General features: G+C 37.2%; 1 protein-coding gene and 1 non-coding gene across 9 annotated transcripts in view; both read left to right on the forward strand.

The window, feature by feature from the left end:
• LOC129457764 (coiled-coil domain-containing protein 144A-like) overlaps positions 1–22068 on the forward strand; it is an 86445-nt gene that overhangs the window by 197 nt on the left and 64180 nt on the right. For 3 of the 8 annotated variants that reach the window (XM_063612748.1, XM_063612749.1, XM_063612751.1), the window contains exons 1-4: positions 8425–8835; positions 13151–13265; positions 13428–13601; positions 17404–17507. In XM_063612748.1, the coding sequence (XP_063468818.1) occupies positions 8585–8835; positions 13151–13265; positions 13428–13601; positions 17404–17507 (644 nt within the window). In that variant the 5' untranslated portion in view covers positions 8425–8584. Of the gene's footprint in view, positions 1–8418; positions 8836–13150; positions 13266–13427; positions 13602–17403; positions 17508–22068 lie in introns of those variants that run through there. The other 5 variants (XM_063612753.1, XM_063612750.1, XM_063612752.1 and 2 more) reach the window with 5 other exon arrangements.
• LOC129457862 (U6 spliceosomal RNA) lies at positions 21395–21497 on the forward strand. Its single transcript, XR_008649414.1, has one exon. It is a non-coding gene; the product is annotated as a U6 spliceosomal RNA (small nuclear RNA).

Raw genomic sequence — 22068 nt, forward strand, 5'->3', positions numbered from 1 at the left:
ATTATCTGATGATTCTCCTTCCTCTTCTGTGATCCACCATCATATTCACAGTGACAGCCAAAGTGCTCCCCTTGGCCTGTGAGGGCCTACCTGATCTGACTGTTCTTCCATTGATTTGGGGGCTCTGGGAAAGTCTGTGCATGTTTCTACCTCTATGTGAAACCACTTCTAAAGTTCTGGTTTTGCCTCATGTCAGAAGTGTGTGAGGGGAGTGATGGACAGTGGAATTTTTTTCAGAAGTCCCAGGAATTCTGTGGATAGATGTCACATATTTTCTGATACATTAATTTTTAATCCTGTTGTGGTTTCCGAGGTGATCCTATAGAAATTAAGATGCAGTAATTTTATCAAAATACAAAGCATCTTCCCAAATCTAAGAAAATCTAATCTTATGTTTCACTTCAACTTTTCATTTTTCCTCACCTGAGCTAAGATGAGAAATTTAAACTCTATAGGCACAAATTCCACAAATGTAAAATAGCTTAATGTGTATTACTTATTATGTAGAATTCTTATCTAAATTTTTGTCTGTGGGGAGCTTAGAACATTGTCCAGTATATAATAAACTCTGAACTGTTGCCTTATATCTTAATAACTATCATTCTATAATTTTGTCTGGTTCAGTATGAAGCTTACTGAGAATGTGTCCTTCAGTTCCTTTTTTTTTCTTTCTAGGCATATGATTCTTTCCACAAATATAAATGTTATCTATTTAAAGGGTACATCTTGATGATTTGATATACATAGACCTTGTGTAATGACTAACACAGCAAAGTTAATTACCATATCAGTCATCTCACATTAGATGCCAATTTTTGTGTGCGTGGTGAGAACTCTTAAGATGTACGCTGTTAACAAATCTGAAGTATACTATAGTGCAGGGGTCTATAGTACTGGTCTGTGGCCTGTGAGGAATCCGATCACACAGCAGGAGGTGTGACCATTGGGCCAGCGAGCATTACTGGCTGATCGCTGCCTCCTCTCAGATGAGCAGCAGCATTTGGTTCTCATAGGAGTGTGAGCCCTTTTGTGAACTGTGCATGCAAAAGATCTAGGTTGTGTGCTTTTTATGAGAATCTATCTAATGCCTGATGATCTGAGGTAAAACAGCTTCATCCCAAAACCACCCCCAACTCGATCTCCATCCATGGAAAAATTGTCTTCCATAAAACTGGTCCCTGCTGCTGAAAAGGTTGGGGACTGCTACTATAGAGTATCATTAACTATATTTACAACGCTGTACATTAGATATTCAGAACTTATCTTGTAAATGGAAGTTTGTACTTCTTACCATAATGTCTACCTTGTTTATTCATCCGTGTTGTCAGAAATTGCAGTACCTTCTTCATTATGTCTGAATAATATTCTATATATTGTGAATAATTGGCTATGAACGTAGGAGTACAGATATATCTTTGACATATGATTTTAGTTCCTTTGGTTATGCAATTAGAAGTAAGATTGAAGGTTCATATAATACTATTTTTAATTTTTTTTGAGGTGTTTTCATGCCATTTTTCATAATGGCTGAATCAATTTACATTTCCACTGACAGTGTACAAGGGTTTTCTTTTCTCCTCACTCTGACTCTTACTGTTAATATTTCTTGACTCTGACAGCAGTCATTCTAACAAGTGTGAATATTTATTTATTGACTCTTTGACAGCAGTTATACTAACAAGTGTGAGGTGATATCTCATTGAGGTTTTACTTGCATTTTCCTGATGAATAATAACATTGAGAACCTTTTTATAAACCTGTTTGCCACTTCCATGTCATATTTTGAGAAATGTCTACTTGAGTCCTTTGCAAATTTTTGTCAGATTTACTTTTTTTTTTTTTTGCTATTGAATTGTGTGAGATTCTTAATATTTTGGACATAAAACTCTTATCAGATCTATTTTCTCCCAATCCCTGGGTTGCTTTTTCATGTTCTGTGTTTTCTTTGCTGTGCACACACTTTTTGTTTGATTTAATGCTACTTGTTTTTATTTTTTGCGTTTTGTTGCTTGTGATTTTTTGATGTGATAGCCAGAAAAATTATTGCCAAGGCCAGTGTCAAAGAGATTGTTCCTTATGCTTTGTTCTAGATGTTATACAGTTTCTGGTTTTGCATTTAAGTGTTAATTCTTTTGAGTTAATTTTTGTACATGGTATAAGTAAATTTTATTCTTTTGCAAATGACTGCCTTTTTTAGCATTATTTGTTGAAGAGACTATACTTCCCCTTTGTGTATCTTGGTGCCCTTGTCAAAGTAATAGTTGACTGTATGCACATGGGTTTCTTTCTGGTTTTTGTATTCTATTCCATTGGTCTATGTGTCTGTTTTTACGTCAGTACCATACTCTTGATTAGTATAGCTGTGTAATAGTTTGAAATGAAGAAATGTGATGCCTCTAGCTTTATTCTTCTTTTTCAAGATTGCGTTGGCTATTTGGAGTTATTTGTGAATCCATAGAAGTTTTATAATTTTTTCTATTTCTGTGAAAAATGCCATTAAAATGTTAATACAGATTTCATTGGATCTGTGAATCACTTTGTGAAGTATGGACATTTTAGCAATATTATTTTTTCCAATCCATGAAGAAGCGATATTTTTCCATTTGTGTCTTTTTCAATTACTTTCATCAATGTTTTATAGATTTTACTGGACAGATCTTTCACTTCTTTTGTTAAATGAAGTTATAAACTTAAAAAATAAATTTTGATACTATTATAAATAAGATTTTTTGTTACTTTTTTCTCAGTTTATTGTTAGTATATGGAAATGCAACTAATTTTTGTATATTTCTGTGGCCTCAACTTTACTGAATGGATATATTAGCTCTATTTTTTGTTTGTTTGTTTGGTATAGTCTTTATGGTTTTCTGTATTTTAAAATCACTTCATCTGTAAACAGCGAGAATTTTACTTCTTTATTCCTGATTTCAATGCCTTTTTGTTTCTTTTTCTTACCTAATTGTTCTGGCTTGATTTCTCACTACTATATTGAATAGAAGTGTTGAGATTGGACACCCCTGTCTTGTTTCTGATACTAGAGGAAACTTTCAGCATTTCACTGTTTACTTTACTCTGTTGAGGTGGATACTTTTGTATGTATGTTGTTTGGAGTTTTTATTATGAAAATGTATTTACTTCTGTTATAGGCTTTTAATAAATTTTTTGAGAGGATTATATGATTTTCTTTTTTTGTTATTGTGGTGTATCATTTAAATTGTGTATGTTAAAACATTCTTGCATCTCAGGGATAAATCCTACTTGATAATGATGTCTGATCCTTTTAATGTGTTTTTGAATTTGGTATCTAGTATTTTGTTGAGAATTTTTGCTTGTATCTTTATAAGGAATATTGTTTTGTTCCTTTTTTGTGGTGTCCTTATCTGGTTTCAGTATGAGATGTTGGTGGCCTCATAAAATGAGTTTGAAAGTGCTTTTTTCTTTCAGTTTTTTGGAAGAGTTTGAGAAGTGTTGACATTGCTTCTTTAAATGCTTGATACAGTTTACCCATGAAGTCATTTGGTCATGGGCTTCTTTTTTTAAATTGGGAGATTTCTGAGTACTTCCTCTGTCTTCTTTCTCATTATTAGCCTTTGGGTATTTCTGTTTCTTCACAGTGTGGTGTTCTTTCTAAGAATCAGTTTCTTCTAAGTTACCTTTTTTTGTTATGTAATTGTTCATAATAGTTTCTTATTTTTTCTCTTTCTGTGATATCAGCTGGAATGACTACTTTTTCATTAATAACTTTTTGAGTCTCCTCTCTTTTTTTCCCTTGGATAATCTAGGAAAAGTTTGTTCATTTTGTTTTTTTTAAAAGACTCAACTCTTAGTTTTTTGATATTTTTTATTTTTCTAGTCTCTCTCTCCTTTTGCTCTAATTCTTATTATTTCCATAATTATGCCAACATTGGGATTATTTTGTTCTTCTTGATCAAACTCCTTGAGGATTACAGTTAGATTGCTTATTTGAGATCTTTGCTTTCCTTATTGTAGAACTTTATTATTTTATACTTCTGTCTTAGAACTGCTTTTGTTACATCTTAGAAGTTTCGGTTTCTTGTGTTCCCAATTTCATTTGTATCAAGATAATTTTTTATTTCCCTTTTGATTTCATGGTTGTTCAGAAGCATGTTGTTTAATGTCAACACTGTATTAGTGCATTCTATAAAGAAAAGAGATTTAATTGGCCTACAGTTCTGCAGGCTGTACAGAAGCATGGCACCAGCATCTGCTTGGCATCTGGCGAGGGCCTCAGGAAGTTTGCAATCAGGGCAATTGGTAAAGGGAGAACAGGCAGTCACATGGCAAGAGCAGGAGCACGAGACTGAGTTGGGTGGTGCTACACACCTTTAAACAACCAGATCTCGTAAGATCTCACTATCAAGAATTCTTGAGGGATCTGCCCCTATTATTCAAACACCCCATATTAGGTTCCACCTTCAAGATTGGGGATTACTTTTCAACATGAGTTTTGTGGTGGGAGACAAAACATCCACACTGTATCATACACATTTGTGAGCTTTCTAGTTTTCCTCCTGCTGTTGATTTTCTAGTTTTACACCATTGTGATCAAAAACTTGATATAATTTTAATCTTAAATTTAAAAAGACTTGTTTTCTATTTTTGGTTTAACATATGATCTATCCCGGAGAATATTCCATGTATTCTTGAGAAGAATGTGTTTTCTCATACTGTTTGATAAAATATTGTCTATTTAGTTTATGGTGTTATATAAGTGAACTCTTTTTTTTATTAGTTTTCTCTCAGAATATTTCATGCTTTATTGTAAATAGGACATTGAAGTTCCCTGTTATTGCATTTCATTTTCTCACCACAGGTATGTTAATGTTTGCTTTATATATTTGGATGCTCCAGTGTTGGGTGCATACATGGTTTTAATTTGTATATCCTCTTAACAAATTAACTTCTTTATCATCAGGTAGTGAACTCCTTTTCTCTTGTGACAGATTTTTGCATGGAAGTGTGTTTTGTCTAATATAACCAACAACCACTCCTGACTCTTGGTTGTTGTTTGCATGCAGTATGGTTTCTATTCTTTAAGTTTAAGGTGTTTGTCCTTAAATCAAAAGTGAGTCTCTTGTAAGCAGCATACTGTTTGTTTAAAAAAATTCATTTAGCCACTCTGTGTTTATTCTAGTCTGTTTTGTTTTCTATAATAGAATACCACAGATTGGCTAATTTATAAACAGGGGAAGTTTATTTGGCTCATGATTCCAGGAGCTTGGAAGGCAAAGAAAACGACACTGTTATCTGGTGAAGGCCCTTTTGCTGCCTAATAACATGGCCAAAGGCCTGAGGGAGAAGAGCGCTCCCTTTTATAACAGACTCACTTTTGTGTTAATTAACACACTCCCATAAGGACATTAATTAATTCATGAGGGCAGAGTCCCAATGGCCTAACCATTTCTTAAAGATCCCACCTCTTAATTCCATCACAATGGCTATTAAATTTTATCCTAAATTTTGGAGGTGACATTTAGTCTATACCAGTGTCTGTTTATTGGATAATTTAATCTCTTTATATGTAAAGTAATTATTGATACATAAGGATTTACTATTATAGTTTTGTTGTTTTCTGTTTTATAGTTTCTTTTTTTCTCATGCTGTCTTCTGTTAATTTTTGGATTTGTTTTTGTTGTTTTTATGTTTTGATGTTTTTTTCCATTTGTGTATCTACTACAGTTTTTTCCTAGAGGTTATCATGATACTTAGATAAAATGTCTTATATTCTAAAGGTCTAGTTTAAGATGATAACAATTTAACATCTATCCATAGAAAAAAAAAACACAGTTTTTCTCCCTTTCACACATTTTATTACTATATATATTATACTTTATAACTTTTTATACTGTGTATTCATTAACAAGTTATTGTAGCTCTACTTATTTTAATGCTTTTATTTTGTAGCTTTTGTACTAGAGTTAAAAGTGATTTGTACACTAACATTACAGTATTAGTGTATTCTGAATTTCACTATGTATTTACCATTTCCAGTGACATACTTTTAACTTTTTTTGTGTTTTTCATTAGCATTTGATGTGGTTTGGCTGTGTCCCCACCTAAATCTCATCTTGAATTGTAGCTCCCACAATTCCCACATGTTGTGGGAGGGACCCAGTGGGAGGTAATTGAATGATGGGGCGGGTCTTTCCTGTGCTATTCTCTTGATAGTGAATAAGTCTCACGAGATCTGATGGTTTTATAAAGGAGAGTTTCCCTGCACAAGCTCTCTCCTCTTGTCTGCTGCCATGTGAGATGTGCCTTTCACCTTCCACCATGATTGTGAGGCCTCCTCAGCCACACGGAAATGTGAGTCCACTAAACCTCTTTCTTTTGTAAATTGCCCAGTCTTGGCTGTGTCTTTATCAGCAGTTATGAAAACAGACTAATACAGTAAATTGGTACCAGTAGAGTGAGGTGCTGCTCAAAAGATAGATACCTGAAAATGTGGAAGCAACTTTGGAACTGGGTAGCAGGCAGAGGTTGGAACAGTTTGGAGGGCTCAGAAGAAGATAGGAAAATGTGGGAAAGTTTGGAACTCCCTAGGGACTTGTTGAATGGTTTTGACCAAAATGCTGATAATGATATGGACAACAAAATCCAGGCTGAGTTGGTCTTGGATGGTGTATTAGTCTGTTCTCATACTGCTGATAAAGACATACCCAAGACTGGGTAATTTACAAAAGAAAGAGGTTTAATGGACTTACAGTTCCACGTGGCTGGGGAGGCCTCACAATCACAGTGGAAGGTGAGGAGGAGCAAGTCACGTCTTACGTGGATGGCAGCAGGCAAAAAGAGAGGGAGCTTGTGCAGATAAACTCTGCTTTATAAAACCATCAGATCTCATGAGATTTATTCACTGTCACAAGATTAGCACAGGAAAGACCTGCCCCCACGATTCAATTACCTCCGACCAGGTCCCTCCCACAACTGGGAAATCAAGATAAGATTTGGGTGGGGACACAGCCAAACCATATCATTCCGCCCCTGGCCCCTCCCAAATCTCATGTCCTTACATTTCAAAATACAATCATGCCTTCCCAATAGTCCCCCAAAGTCCTAATTAACTCAAATGTCCACAGTCCAAAGTCTCATCTGAGACAAGGCAAGTCCCTTCTGCCTGTGAGCCTGTAAAATCAAAAGCAAGTTGGTTACTTCCTAGATACACTGGGGGTGCAGGCATTGGGTAGCCATTTCAAACGGGAGAAATTGGTCAAAACAAAGGGGCCATAAGCCCCACGCAAGTCCGAAATCCAGCGGGGCAGTCAAATCTTAAAGCTCCAAAATGATCTCCTTTGACTCCATGTCTCACATCCAGGTCACGCTGATGCAAGAGGTGGGCTCCCACAGCCTTGGGCAGCTCTGCCCCTGTGGTGTTGCAGGGTATAGCCACCCTCCTGGCCACTTTCACTGGCTGGCATTGAGTGTCTGCAGCTTTTTCAGGTGTCCAGTGCAAGCTGTCAGTTCATCTACCATTCTGGGGTCCGGAGGACAGTGGCCCTCTTCTCACAGCTCCACTAGGCTATGCCCAAGTAGGGACTCTGTGTGGGGGCTCCAAACCCACATTTCCCTTCTGCACTGCCCTAGCAGAGGTTCTCCCTGAGGGCCCTGCCCCTGCAGCAAACTTCTGCCTGGGCATCCAAGCGTTTCTGTACATCCTCTGAAATCTAGACGGGGGTTCCCAAACCCCAATCCTTGACTTCTGTACACTCGCAGGTTCAACACCATGTAAAAGCTGCCAAGGCTTGGGGCTTGCACCCTTTGAAGCCACAGCCTGAGCTCTCTGTTGGCCCCTTTGAGCCACTGCTGGAGCGGCTGGGATGCAGGGCACCAAGTCCCTAGGCTGCACGCAGCATGGGGACCCTGTGCCTCACCCAGGAAACCTTCTTTTTCCTCCTAGGCCTCTTGGCCTATGATGGGAGGGGCTGCTGTGAAGACCTCTGACATGCTCTGGAGACATTTTCCCCATTATCTTGGTGATTAACATTCAGCTCCTCGTTACTTATGGAAATATCTGCAGCTGGCTTGAATTTCTTCTCAGAAAATGGGATTTTCTTTTCTATCACATTGTTAGGCTGCAAATTTTCTGAACTTTTATGGTCTGCTTCCCTTATAAAACTGAATACCTTTAGCACCACCCAAATCACCTAGGTTACAGAGGTGCTTTAAGATTCACAATGAGACTATTGTTAGCAGGCATGCCTTTATGGGCACAGATCTGTGTGCCTTCAGGGAGGTCTCAGGTTAAGCATAACTGCTTCTGAACTGTGGCTGCATGCAGCTAGAGCCAGGTTGCAGTGCCACTTCAGGCCAACAACGGTTGGCCACCTGTTGATTGTGCGCACGAGCAGTGACGGAGCTGTTAGAGGTGCGCATGCGCAGTCGGGCTTACCGGCTTTGCTTGGCACGGCTTGGCTGGTTGGCTTCGCTTGTTACTGGCTCTGCCTTTGGAAACCGCGAAATTTCCTGGTTGGAGGTGGCGGCTGACCAGAGTGGCTTGGTCTTATTGGGCCCCTGAGGCTGTGATAGGCGGACTGGTGCTGAGGTGTCTCTGATAGCCTCCGCCATGAAGAGGAGCTCTGGCCTTGGGGGCCAGAAGGCCCAGGGGCCCTCCGGCTCCTTCACCTGCTGGTGGTGTTGCAGGGGGGACGATGTCGCCGAGCGCGATGACAGCCCCTTCGCCCAGTGCGGGTACAATATCCGAGAGAAACACCTCGGCAAGCTCCACAGAGCTGCCAGCCGGGGTGAAGTCTCCAAGGTGGAGCGCATCCTTTCGCGCGGGAACGCTAACTTGGATGAGAGAGACAAGAAGAAAAGGTGACAGGAGCTGGGGCTGGGGGCGGGGACTGGGAGGAGGCGGGTGTGTGGGAGAAGCGCCCCCATTTTGGCGGGGGGATGTGGGGTGGGGGGCGAGCCCTCTTGACCCCGGGGTCCTGGCTTTCCTGCCTCCGCAGGCTCCACAGCACCTGGCCTGGGGAAACCTTGGAGGGGTTAATTAAGTCTATACAGCACTTTATCTTGAATGGACACATTTCAAAACATATTTTTTTTTCTTTTTATGAGACGAGTTTCGCTCTTTTTGCCCAGGCTGTAGTGCAGTGGCGCGATCTTGGCTTACTGCCCCCTCTGCCTCCTGGGTTCCAGCAATTCTCCTGCCTGAGCCTCCTGAGCAGCTGGGATTGTAGGTGCACGCTACCACTCCCAGCCAATTTTTGTATTTTTAGTAGAGATGGGGTTTCACCATGTTGGCCAGGCTTGTCTCCAACTCCTGACTTCAGATGATCCGTCTGCCTCGGCTTCCCAGAGTGCTGGGATTACAGGCGTGAGCCACTGCCCCTGGCCAACATAATGTTATATACGCTATAGACAGGTGCATAAGGAGAGCAATAGTTCCCATGACATTTCAACTTCTGGGCTAAAAATTCTTCAGATTATATCTCATATTTATTTTTATATAAATGTACATCTACGTAATTACGTTCTTTACTGAGGAACCTTAGAAGGAAACTTTGAAGTGGGAAGTCGTTCCTGTTCTTGAGTAGGGAGATTCGTTTTTCTCAAGATGTGAGCTCTTTGTCTATCAACTTTATGTAAACCAGACAAAAATATCAAAGTTTTAACATTTTAAAATTAAACTTGTTGTCTGTGTTTTACTATTATGATGACATGAAAATGTTTTTTGTAATGAGGTGAGAAAGACTGGCCTTTCTATATATCAAAATGTGCTATTAATTTCCACAGATTGTTTATTAACAGCTGAAAAGACAGATAAATGAATGAAACAGAATAGAAGATCTAGAATTGCCCAAATATATGTAAGAATTTAGAACTTGATAATGTTGACATTTTAGATTAGTAGGAAGGGTGAATTATTCATAAATGGAATGCCTGCTGTCTGGAGAAAACGAACTAGATTTTTATGTCACAAAAATAAGTTCCCGATGAAATATAGATCAAACGTTTTAAGTATACAAAATAAGGAAAGTACCAGAAGAAGACACACATGCCTATTTATACAGATACATTTATATGTTGACAAAGACCTTCTTAAGAACTTCACAAGCAAGCATTCTGCAGGTTGATTTAGCAAAATAAAACTTAAAACACTCTGTAAATAAGAAAAAAAGACAACCTACTTGCAAAATATTTACACTACATACATATAGCACACACACATATACTACATACACATCAGGTGAAGAATGTATCTTCATATTACAGATAATTCAAATCAACAAGAAAATAATTCTAAATTTGGGCAAAGTACTTCTTTTGTAGATCTGTAAGTGACATAGGAAAAAATATTTAATGTTTCTTGTAAGAGAAGTAATTCATGTTAAAAAAGAAATAAAATACTGTTTCCTATCCACAAAGTTTGTGACGATGAAGACAGTGGTACTTATACGGCTGCTTAAAGTTTAAGTTGCTGATGACTTTTCAAGTAGAGAATTTGGTGATAAGCACCACATTTAAAAAAACATATATGCCCTTCACTCATCAATTCCATTATCCTGAAATATTTGTAAAAAATAGAGATACATCCAACTTGTTTTTCTCAGTACTGCTTAAAACCTCAATGTATTAAGAAAAACTCAGGTGGTGGATTTTAGAACTAAATTTCAGTGCATCCATAGGATGGAATAGTAGCCGTTGAAGATGTGACTAGATACAGACTTACTTTGACATATGTGAAGATGTACTTTGCTATGCAAATTGAGAAAAAATTATTTTGAGTGTACATACACACAGACTATGCTCTTGTTTTAGCTGAAAATATGTACCAAATATGAATACATTTATTTCTGGGCATTTGTACTGTAAGTACCTTTTTTTTCTTGTCTGTGATTTCTGCGATGAGCATGTATGAAAGTTATAGTAAAGGCTTATTATTAATAAAATAATCCTTGGGAAAAGAAGAATACATGAAACTTGCCTAGATAAAAATAATTTCTCACTTTCTATTATTTTATTTTTGTGCTTTGGTTAACTTTTAGCCTCTTTTGGAGAAGGGGGAATCCTTTTATCTGTGCTTAAAGGTTTTATTATGAGTACATTTTCATTACATACGTATGTTTTTATTATATACAGATTTACTACATATGTAAAAAAATAGATTAAAAATTTTAGTTGTGTCTTTATGAAAATAAAAAATAGCAAATATAAGTGATTATTACTATTACAAAAGTATTGCTTTATCTTATGGGAGTTTTCCTTAAAAATGTTGAACTCCCCAACTGTATTTTTCCATTGTTTTTTTAAATAAAAATAATTTTCTTTTTGAGACAGGAGCTCACCCAGGTTGGAGTGCAGTGGCACAATTATGGTTCACTGCAGCCTCGACCTCCTGTGCTCAAGTGATCCTCTCCTCAGCCTCTGAGTAGCTGGGACTGCTGGTGTGCGCACCATGCCTGGCTAATTTTTGTACTTTTTGTAGAGACAGGGTGTCGCCATGTTGTCCAGGCTGGTCTTAAACTCCTGGGCCCAAGTAATCCTCCCACCTTGGCCTCCCAAAGAGCTGCAATTACAGACATGAGGCACCACGCACAGCTTCCATTCTTTCAATCAATTTATTCATCAAACAGAGGCTGGACACTTGTTATGTAGTGCACATATTCTACTATCTTTCAGGACGCTTTCATCCTTAAAAACTTCATATTTACCTGCCTAGCTTGAGCAAGCTGAGAGATTTAAAATTGGAGTATTATAACTTAATCTCAACTAAAGCTTTTCCTTCCTCCTTTAAGCATTTCTGAAGGTGGAAAACAGCACAGTAGAACTTTTTTTTTTTTTTTTTTGAGACCGAGTCTCTGTTGCCCAGGCTGGAGTGCAATGGCACAATCTTGGCTGATCTTGGCTCACCGCAGCCTCCGCCTTCTGGGTTCAAGTGATTCTCTTGCCTCAGCCTCCTGAGTAGCTGGGATTACAGGCGTGCACCACCACATCTGGCTAATTTTTGTATTTTTAGAAGAGACAGGGCTTCACCATGTTGGCCAGGTTGGTCTTGAACTCCTGACCTCAGGTGATCTGCCTGCCTCGGCCTCCCAAAGTGCTGGGATTACAGGCATGAGCCATTGTGCCCGGCCACAAAATATAACTTCTAACTACTGTTTTGAAAGTTTATAACAGTCTTAAATGTGACTATTAATCATTGAAAGTGTCTGATTTACATCCATTCTATAAATCTAAATAGAAAATAAAATAAGCCATATGCTTTCATTTGAATTCTGAATTTCTTTTGGCTTAAAGTGTTTTTTTTTTTTGAAAATCAAAGTAAGAATGAGTTTGTTTTAAACATTTGTTGTCATCTTTATTTTCAGTCCTGTCATTCCGTAGTACTTTTAAGAACTAAAATTTATTTAAATGCCATTTATATGACTAGAACGGCCCTAGAAGTGTTGTATATACCAATTCTACTTATTGCAAGGCACCATGGATTCTGTGATGCCCCATCATTTTATGTCTCAATAAGAGAATTATTTAAATGTTGCCAATTTTAGTTGTAATAAGTCAAGAATTGTAAGTGGGATTCCAGTGTCAAAGATGTTAAAATATGAGCAAGTGAGCAACTTAGAATGATCAAAATACAATGTTACCTCTAATCTTTAAACATATCTCAAAGAAGATATAATTGTATCATTTTACTTAACTAAAATCTTGTATTTGTTAAGTAGTAGTATTAGTAAAAATTGTAATATCTAAGAAATACTGAGCTGTTATTTGTGCTAGGAACTGTCTAAATACTTTGTACAGTCTCATGCAAGCATCACAACAGTGTCCTGTGAGACAGCCAGTATTTTTAACCCCATTTTATTAATGAGGAAATTGAGGCAAAAAAGGCTAAGCAATAAGTCGGAAGTGACAGAGTTTAAAGTAGGATTCCGGTCCAAGTTTTACTGAATCCAAAAGCTAAGGTCTTTCTATTGAAATAGGCTGCTCTTTCATTAATGTAGTGAGTAATAAGAGAAAGTAAAAAGTGTGATTTCTTCACAAAAAATTAAATATTTGTTTGGAAGGCAGAGAAATCACATGCTACTCAATGTTTATAATTATATAGATGATTTTATGTTTTCAGATGATTTTATGATTTTATGATTTCCAATAGTTTCCTAAAAATGTCGTCTCCCTCTTATAGGACTGCTCTGCATTTGGCCTGTGCCAATGGCCATCCAGAAGTGGTAGCTCTTCTGGTAGACAGAGGATGTCAACTTGATGTCTTTGACAACAAAAACAGGACAGCTCTGCTAAAGGTACATAGTAGTCAACGATTTCAGCATGAGATGAATTTGATACAAATACATAGGATAAAATAAAATCCATCTCGTTTAAACAGAACTCATTGGTGAAACTTGTGGAATGCTTATTTTGAACTCCTAGAATTTACAATCTATTGCTTGGTCTAATACTGACAGGCGGTACAATGCCAGGAAAAGGACTGTGCGACTATTTTACTAGAACACGGCGCCGACCCAGACTTTCCAGATGTCTATGGCAATACTACCTTACACTATGCCACCTACAATGAGGATATCCCAATGACAAAAAAACTGCTTTTACACCATGCCAATATTGAAACAGCAAACAAGGTATAGATCAACCAACTTTATTTTCAAAATATTTGAAATGCATTTGTTTTAACATTGACTTATGTACAGGTCAGTTTCCCATATTTGGAAGCTCAAGCATAACCTGAATAAAAATATTTGGAAATAATTATAAAATGTTACTTTAAATATTGAGACTTTTAAAGAAGCATTAGAGGGTATATCTTTTTAAATGTATTTATGGTAAAAGTTTTGAAAACACTGAATTTGAAAAGGTAATTCTTTTAAATTTTTTCCTTCCAAGTATTTTTTTCTAATTATTATGCAATTACCCTAGAAAGTGAAATTTGCTCTGGAAATAGGCTTTATCTTAAAATGCCAGGAAAACTAACACATTTTACATAAACAGAAATCTTGATGCTGTTGATAAGTTCCAAGTTCCTACACAGAGTAATATATATGAAAATGATTTAACTCTCAGTGCCAGGGCTTAAAAGGGAAAAATGGAAAGGGTAAGGAGAGCAACCAGAAATATGCAGACCAATCTGGAAATTAGGTAATTGAGGGAAAATACCGAGAAGAGTTTTTTTGTTGTTGTTTGCTTTCTGTTTGTTTCCAGTTTATGTGTCTAGACAAGATTCTTTTCAGTTTTGGGGATAATAGTTTTCAGTTTGGGAGAGAGTTAATGAGTTGTTCACTCATCTAGAGATCAATTTTAGGAGGACCCTGAGGAAACCAGTTTGGCTGTGAATAGGTGGTGATGAAGTGGGAAACCCTTAAGCAAGTAATTAACTGACTTATCCTATGCTGGCAGAAACAGCTGCTTAGATAAATGTCTAAACACTGCTCTCAAATCTAGACTGTCCTGAGGGGAAGGTGGAAGATAAGGAGCTTATAGATAGCAAAGTCAAGTTGGATCTTGAGTTCACTAGTCCCTGTTCTATTCCTACCCAAACAAATTATGCGGAGTTTTCAGTAAATGTAAAAGAGAGAGGAAAAACTCTCAGTAAATGTAAAACAGAGAGTAAAAACTCTCTTTTAGTCTTTCCTCTTTTTGGCCAAATCCTCAAAGATAAAGGTAACTGGTCATGTGGTGAGAGATGATGGAAGTAATTGTCGACTGCACTAGTTCTCAGCTAGAATTGTGCATCACCGTAACCTAGGGAAATATAAAAAATTCTACAAAGCTAACCTCTCCTCTGACGATTCTGATATAGTAAATCCAATAAAGCCTAGACATACATGTTAACAGATGTTTCCTTGGAGCCAGGCATGGTGAAACATAGCTACAGTCCCAGCTACTCAGGAGGCTGAGGTGGGGCTACTGCTTGAGCCAAGGAGTTTGAGTCTAGCCTGGGCAACATAGTAAGACCCCGTTGCTGACTAAATAACGGCAAATTCCTCAAAATTCTGACACATGCCTGGTTAAGAATCACTGAATAGATAAGTGTAATATATAAATTGCTCTTCTAGAGTTAAGAAATCTCTAGAAGAGTTGGAGTTTGATAGGTACTACTTCCTTTAAATATCTCCTTTTCCATAATATTAGCCCATTTTTCTTTACCTTTGTGGTGGGGAAGCTAAAAGAAATATTATTGGCAATATCTATCAGCTTACAGAATAACACCTTTTCCTTCCCACCATTAATTATTTACTGCCATTCATCAGGTCTTTATAAATTTGCTATGGGTAGTCTTTCATTTAAACAATTTTTTTGAGACAGGATCTTGCTCTGTCACCTAGGCTAGAGTGCAGTGGCACAATCACAGCTCAATGCAGCCTCAACCTCCTGGAACTCAAGTGATCCTCCTACCTCAGCCTCCTGAATAGCTGAGACTATAGACATGCACCATCATGCCCAGCCAATTTTTAAATTTTTTGTACATACAGCGTTTCACTGTATTGCCCAGGCTGGTCTCAAACTGGGTTGCTTAAGCAGTCCTTCTGCCTCAGTTTCCAAAAGTGCTGGGATTACAGGCATGAGCTAGTGCACTCAGCCTGGGCAGTATTTCACTAAGTGGAGGCTGACCCCTTCAGGACTTCACATCTCTTTGTTACCATTCAGGTAATTAAGCCAATAAATCTTTATTACAAGTGGAGTTTCCTCAATTAGAATTGTAGCAAATTCTAAACCTTTTGTTGTTGTTGTTGAAGCTGTATTATGGGCTATATCAGTATGTCTGTTCATAGAGTTTTGGCATAATCAGGATGACAGTTTTAAACCCTGAAAACCATGCAGTTACTAAGAGTACAAATTCTTTTTTTTTTTTTTTTTTTTTTGAGATGGAGTTTCGCTCTTGTCCCCCAGGCTGGAGGGCAGTGGCTGGATCTCAGCTCACTGCAACCTCTGCCTCACGGGTTCAAGAGATTCTCCTGCCTCATTCTCCTGAATAGCTGGGATTGCAGGCGCCTGCCACCACGCCCAGCTAATTTTTTGTATTTTCAGTAGAGACAGGGTTTTGCCATGTTGGACAGGCTGGTCTTGAACTCCTGACCTCAGGTGATCCGCCTGCCCCGGCCTCCCAAAGTGGTGGGATTACAGGCGTGGGCCGCCGCACTCAGCCATAAATTCTTTTAATCATTTCGTTTCAGCATTCCTATGAGCTAAATATCTATTTGGCTAACAATCTCAGAAAACTACTTACTAATAGATTTTAAATGAATAAATGCTAGAAAAATTATTGAAGTGGGTAGTATGAGTCTTAGTAGCAAATTTTATTACATGTTGGGGACTGGTTTTTTGGTAAAACATCTGAAACTAAAGAAAGAAAATATTTTACATGCAAACACTTACTTTATGCACAACCATTTGGCAACACATCCACGGCAAGTTTAAAAATGCAAGGGCTGTGGTCTAAATGTGGCCCATAGGTACGTTTCACTTGCCTTCATAAATTGTGTCAACATGTAAAATTTAGGAGACTCATATACAAATCTGGATTTTAGGCTTCTCTTTAGAATCAGATCTGGTGTCCCTTGAGCCCACATCACTGTTTGGTCTGATGTGCAGAGGTTACCCCTTTCTATGAGGCCTGTGTTCTCTAGTTTGCCGTGGTGCCCACCTAGGTACCTCACTCAGGTCACCCCCTTTGCCGTTGTAAGCATTTGACAACTCTCGTCTTAACAGTATATTTTGATAAAGATGTCAAGGCTTTCAAGACAGTTTCTATTTGTTTATAATATATAACCTATATTTTATATAAATCACCTTAGCACCAGAGTTGAATTTTAAAATTTAGAAGTTTTAAAAAAACTGCTAAATTCTATATTCTTTTTATTTATGGTAAATATTCTTTATATTTAACTCTTATTTTTTATATTTGCCATAAATAACCACCTTCTCATTAGCATGCCTATAAGCCTTTCTAGGTTATTCCTAGCTGTAGCTGGATGTGTTACACATCTGGTAAAGTAAACATTCTTTGCAATGCAGCTTAAGAAACGCTAGTCTAGACGCAATAATTTAGATCATTAATAAAAACACTTGAAGCTTTTACTAATATGTCTTAAGATTTGGGAATATAGAGATAAAAGATAAAGCCCCTGCCCTCAAGAAGCTCTTGGTTTACATGGAAAACAATAAAATCATTACAATATACTATGCTAAGTGCTATGACAGAAGCGAAGATTATTGGAGCTGGTATTGAAGTGAGTTTTGGAGATGACCAGAGTTCATGTGGTGAGGCGGAGGAGGAGGGGTTTTTCCAAGGGAAGGAACAGCACATGGGAAAGCAAAGAAGAATAAAAAGGAAGGGACTTACTTACTTAGATAAATATAAGGTTTCCAGTTCAGTTGAGAAATATATAATGTTGTGAATTATCAGTTGCTCTTGCTGTTTTACAGGATGAACTCACACCATTTTTGCTAGCTGTACATGAAGAAAAACAGCAGATGATAGAATTTTTAAGAAAGCAAAAAGAAAATTTAACTGCAGTTAAGTTTGAAAGGTACAGTAATTAGTTCTTTTTTTAAAACCTGACTGATATTCTAGAGTGATAACACTCTCTCGTTAGAAATATTAGATTAATAAGAAGATTAACTTGTAATTATTATGATATAGTAAAAAATATCAACACAAATCATTGGTTAAGTAGAAAAACAATTATCTGGACTGGGCAACATAGAGAACGGTATATAGTAGGATTCATCTTCTCTTATTATATTGACTGGTGTTGGTTATTTGTAATGTGATGTTTTTGGTCATGTGACCTGACCAAAGTGTTTTTATATTGGTTTTGTTAGTTGTATGAAGTGTAGATTTTAACTTTTAGTATCCTTTAAGATTTAATAAATATTGAACTTCTTAACCCTTTTATAGTAGTTTTTAACCTCTGCTTCTTATATATTCTTCCTTTAAACATGCTATATTAGACATAAATAGGAGTTAAAAATCATTTTTTCCTCTAGATTACTCTTTAAGTTGCTTTCTTTGAAAAATAGTAATGTTAAGTTATCCCTACATGGCTGTTAATTGCTATTACCAGATACCGTGGGTTCATTAGTTTTTTTCTGTTTCATTTCTAGTGTATTTTGATGTTTTTGTTTTATTTATTTTTTTAGGCAGAGTCTCGCTCTGTCACCCAGGCTGGAGTGCAGTGGCGCAATCTCAGTTCACTGTAACCTCCACCTCCAGGGTTCAAGCGATTCTCCTGCTTTAGCCTCCTGAGTAGCTGGGACTATAGGCACGTGCCACCATGCCTAGCTAATTTTTTGTATTTTTAGTAGAGAAGGGGTTTTACCATGTTAGCAAGGATGGTCTTGAACTCCTGACCTCAGGTGATCCACCTGCCTCCGCCTCCCAATGAGCTGGGATTACAGGTGTGAGCCACCGCACCTGGCCCTGATGTTTTTATTTGTAATTGCTATGGGCAGAGGAAGAAAATATAGCTTTAAATGAATAGCTTTTTCTTCTAATGAACACAAGCCATAGGTGGGTGAAAAAGAGAAAAGAGCTAGGCTTTAGATTCATACAAGACTGGGTTTAAGTCCTAGCTTTCTCACTTGCTAGGAATGTGACCTGGGAACATTACTTATCACCAAATATGTTTTTCTATATGAAAAAGAAGATAATAATATATCCTTCAAGGGTGGTTGTGTGGAAGAAAGATTTTATATATATGTGTGTGTGTATATATACATATATACATATATATACACACATATGTATATATATTTTATATACGTATATATGTATATATACACACATATGTGTATATATACACATGTATATGTATGTAGATGTGTATACGTATATAGATGTGTATAGACACATCTATATGTGTGTGTACATATAGACACACCTATATGTGTGTGTACATATAGACACACCTATATGTGTGTGTACATATAGACACACCTATATGTGTGTGTACATATAGACACACCTATATGTGTGTGTACATATAGACACATCTATATGTGTGTGTACATATAGACACATCTATATGTGTGTACATACATATATACATATATAGATGTGTATACATATATACCTATATAGATGTGTATACATATATACATATACACTATATATGTGTATATGCATACACATATGTATATACGTATACACATATGTATAATGTATATATAGCATTTAATTCAGTGCCTAGCCCATGTGTATCGGCATTATTAACTGAAACTACTATGATGATTATTATTACCGTTAGTATTAGTATTATTGTTTCCCGCCTGCAGATGGCTGTTACTTATCTGACCCCTAGCTGATTTTGAATTACAACATATCTGTCTTTAAATCTTTGCCTACATTAGATAAGGAATCTCAGCATAGTTTCTTGCTCATCAAAGGACTTTAGGTTAGCAACTTCTATGATATAATACCCTACTGGGACAAGAGGCTTTTTTTTTTTTTTTAAGCATTGATGGTAATTTATGAAGATGAACACTTCAGCACCCAAGATGCTTATGTTTGTTAGTACATGTAAATGTTTAATTCTACATGGACAGGCAAGATATTAAATTGGTAAAAGATATCAAATTAGCTTTTTAAATAACTTTCTTAAAGTTCCTAAGAAAGAATTTATCTCTCTGGTGTTTTAAAACAGCCCTCATTCTTGCTGTACGTTGTGAATCAGCAAGAATAGTCAGCATTCTTCTTCAGCAAAATGCTGATGTGCTTTTCCCAAGATATGTTTAGATGGGCTGCAGAAGATTATGCCATTTTTAGTCCTTTTACTAGGCAAGATTTTACATTAGAAGGCTAGTTTACACTAAATTGAGGCTTAAAATAATTATAGCTATTGAATCCTATACATCAGGTGAGATTTTATAGTTTAATTCAGGTCGTTTTGGAGTGACAGTGAGTTAGTCCACTTTATCAGCCAGAAATCAGGCAAAAGGCTGGACTGGTTAGAAGTATCAATGGGTGCAGAATTCTTTCTCCGGACTTTTCAGATCTTTACCTTAGAGACCCCAACACTGTCCCTTTTACTCCAAGTATAGCCACATGCATAGGATAAAAATAGTGCCACATCTCTGATTTCTGTAATTAATTATTTGGGTCTTGAAATGTTCAGTTTAGCAGAAAATCTCGTATGGTCTTTTGAGGGCTATCTCCTATACCCTCCTCTTTTAATTTTTCAAGAACCTAAGGGGTTTCCTAAGTCCAAGAAGGATAAAAATGACAATCTTTTACCGGTCAGAAGGAAGGGAAGAAAAGGACATTCTAATCATTCTGTTGTTTCCATTGATTCTTTTCCTGCATTATTGCTGTTCAAAGTGGTTCTGCAGTCTGTTAATGCTTGATTTTTCCCACCGGGATTCTCTTACTAATTCAGAGCCCTCAGTTTTCATGGTGATTCATACATAGACTTCATAGCTGTAACTTTTTTTAGTTCACGTACATATATGCTCAGCCATTGTTCCCAAAGCACCAGCATCCTGTTCTGACAGCTGGGCATCCTAGCTTTAGCCACACACATAGTGAGAAAATTGACCAACCTTCCCCCACACTCAAAACCTTATGTGGAGCCCACATCTTAGCCTAGACTTAGCTGAGGCCTTCATGGTAAGTTATCCTTTGAGGCCCTTGTTTGTCTTTTCTCTATCAAATATTAGTTGAGATTGTTCTAAACTGTCAAAGAGGTTACATAATGTTGCAGAAAGAGATCAGTGTTTTCTTACTCCATTGTTACCAGATCTGTACTCTGAGGCACCTTTATATGCTGCTTAGCACATTTTCTTAGGGAGTGGAAGGTTCTATATTATCCTTCCCTAGAGCAGTGGGTGCCAATTTGTGTGTTTTCTTTTTTTTTTCCAATTTGTGGTTTTATCCTCAAGTGATATGTTTTCCATAATAATGAAAATCTCCCAAGTTACTTGCATTTCTTTCTTTCTTTCTTTCTTTCTTTTTTTTTTTTTTTTTTTTTGAGATGGAGTCTTGCTCTGTTGCCCAGGCTGGAGTGCAATGGTGCGATCTCGGCTCACTGCAACCTCCGCCTCCCGGGTTCAAGCAATTATCCCACCTCAGCCTCCCAAGTAGCTGGGATTACAGGCATGCACCACCACACCTGGGTAATTTTTGTATTTTTAGTAGGGACGATGTTTCACCATGTTTGCCAGGCTGGTCTCGAACTCCTAACCTCAGGTGATCCACCTGCCCTCAGCCTCCCAAAGTGCTGGGATTACAGGCATGAGTCACCGTGCCTGGCCTAATTACTTGCATTTCTACCTCAAGTTTTAAAAATATTTTCATATTCTACCTCACAGGAAACCATTCAACAGAATTATCTGAATCTCAAGTAGGTTTATTGGGTTTATCAGAGCTAAGTCTCATCCATGACTCATGAGTATTCACGTGTAAAGTAGGGTTTTGTCCTTGCTTTAGCAGCACACATACTAACACTGGAATAATACAGAGAAAATTAGCATTGCTCCTGCATAAGGATGACACACAAGTTCATGAAGTGGTCCATATTTTGTGCAGTCCCTGGAAAGTCATTTGACAATTTTCTGACTAGCTCCGAGGAAACAGCATGAGTCAAAGCAAAATGGTTGCCACTTAATATTGAAATTGTGATTTTCACTACAAAAATGTTCACATACAGTGATCTATGGAATGAGAATGGAGCTGAGTAAAACATGGGATGTTGTGTGCAAATACATTGTTAGTATGTATCTCAGAAATGAGAAAATGTCAATTTACATCTCCTTCATGGAACTTACAAAAAGAGTTTTATCTTTCATATCAGTTGGAGGTGAAAAATGGAGATTAAGCATCATTCTAACAAAGATCTACTGGTTCAGAATTTGAGTCTGTAAAGAAGGAATAGTAGTCCAAGGAAGGTCTTGATATCTATTAGTTTTTTGCCTTTGGTATGATTGATGAACTCAGTAACAGTAGACAATTATGTTATCTAATTTAATGAGATAATAGGTTTATAAATAAATGTAGTTACAAACTATGAAATATATAAGATGCCTTAAATTATAAGCCACAAAGAGTAGAACACCTAATAAAATTAGGACTTAATAACATTTCCCAAGTACCAC

Source organism: Symphalangus syndactylus, chromosome 11 (genome assembly GCF_028878055.3).
Source record: "Symphalangus syndactylus isolate Jambi chromosome 11, NHGRI_mSymSyn1-v2.1_pri, whole genome shotgun sequence".
Lineage (NCBI taxonomy): Eukaryota > Metazoa > Chordata > Mammalia > Primates > Hylobatidae > Symphalangus > Symphalangus syndactylus.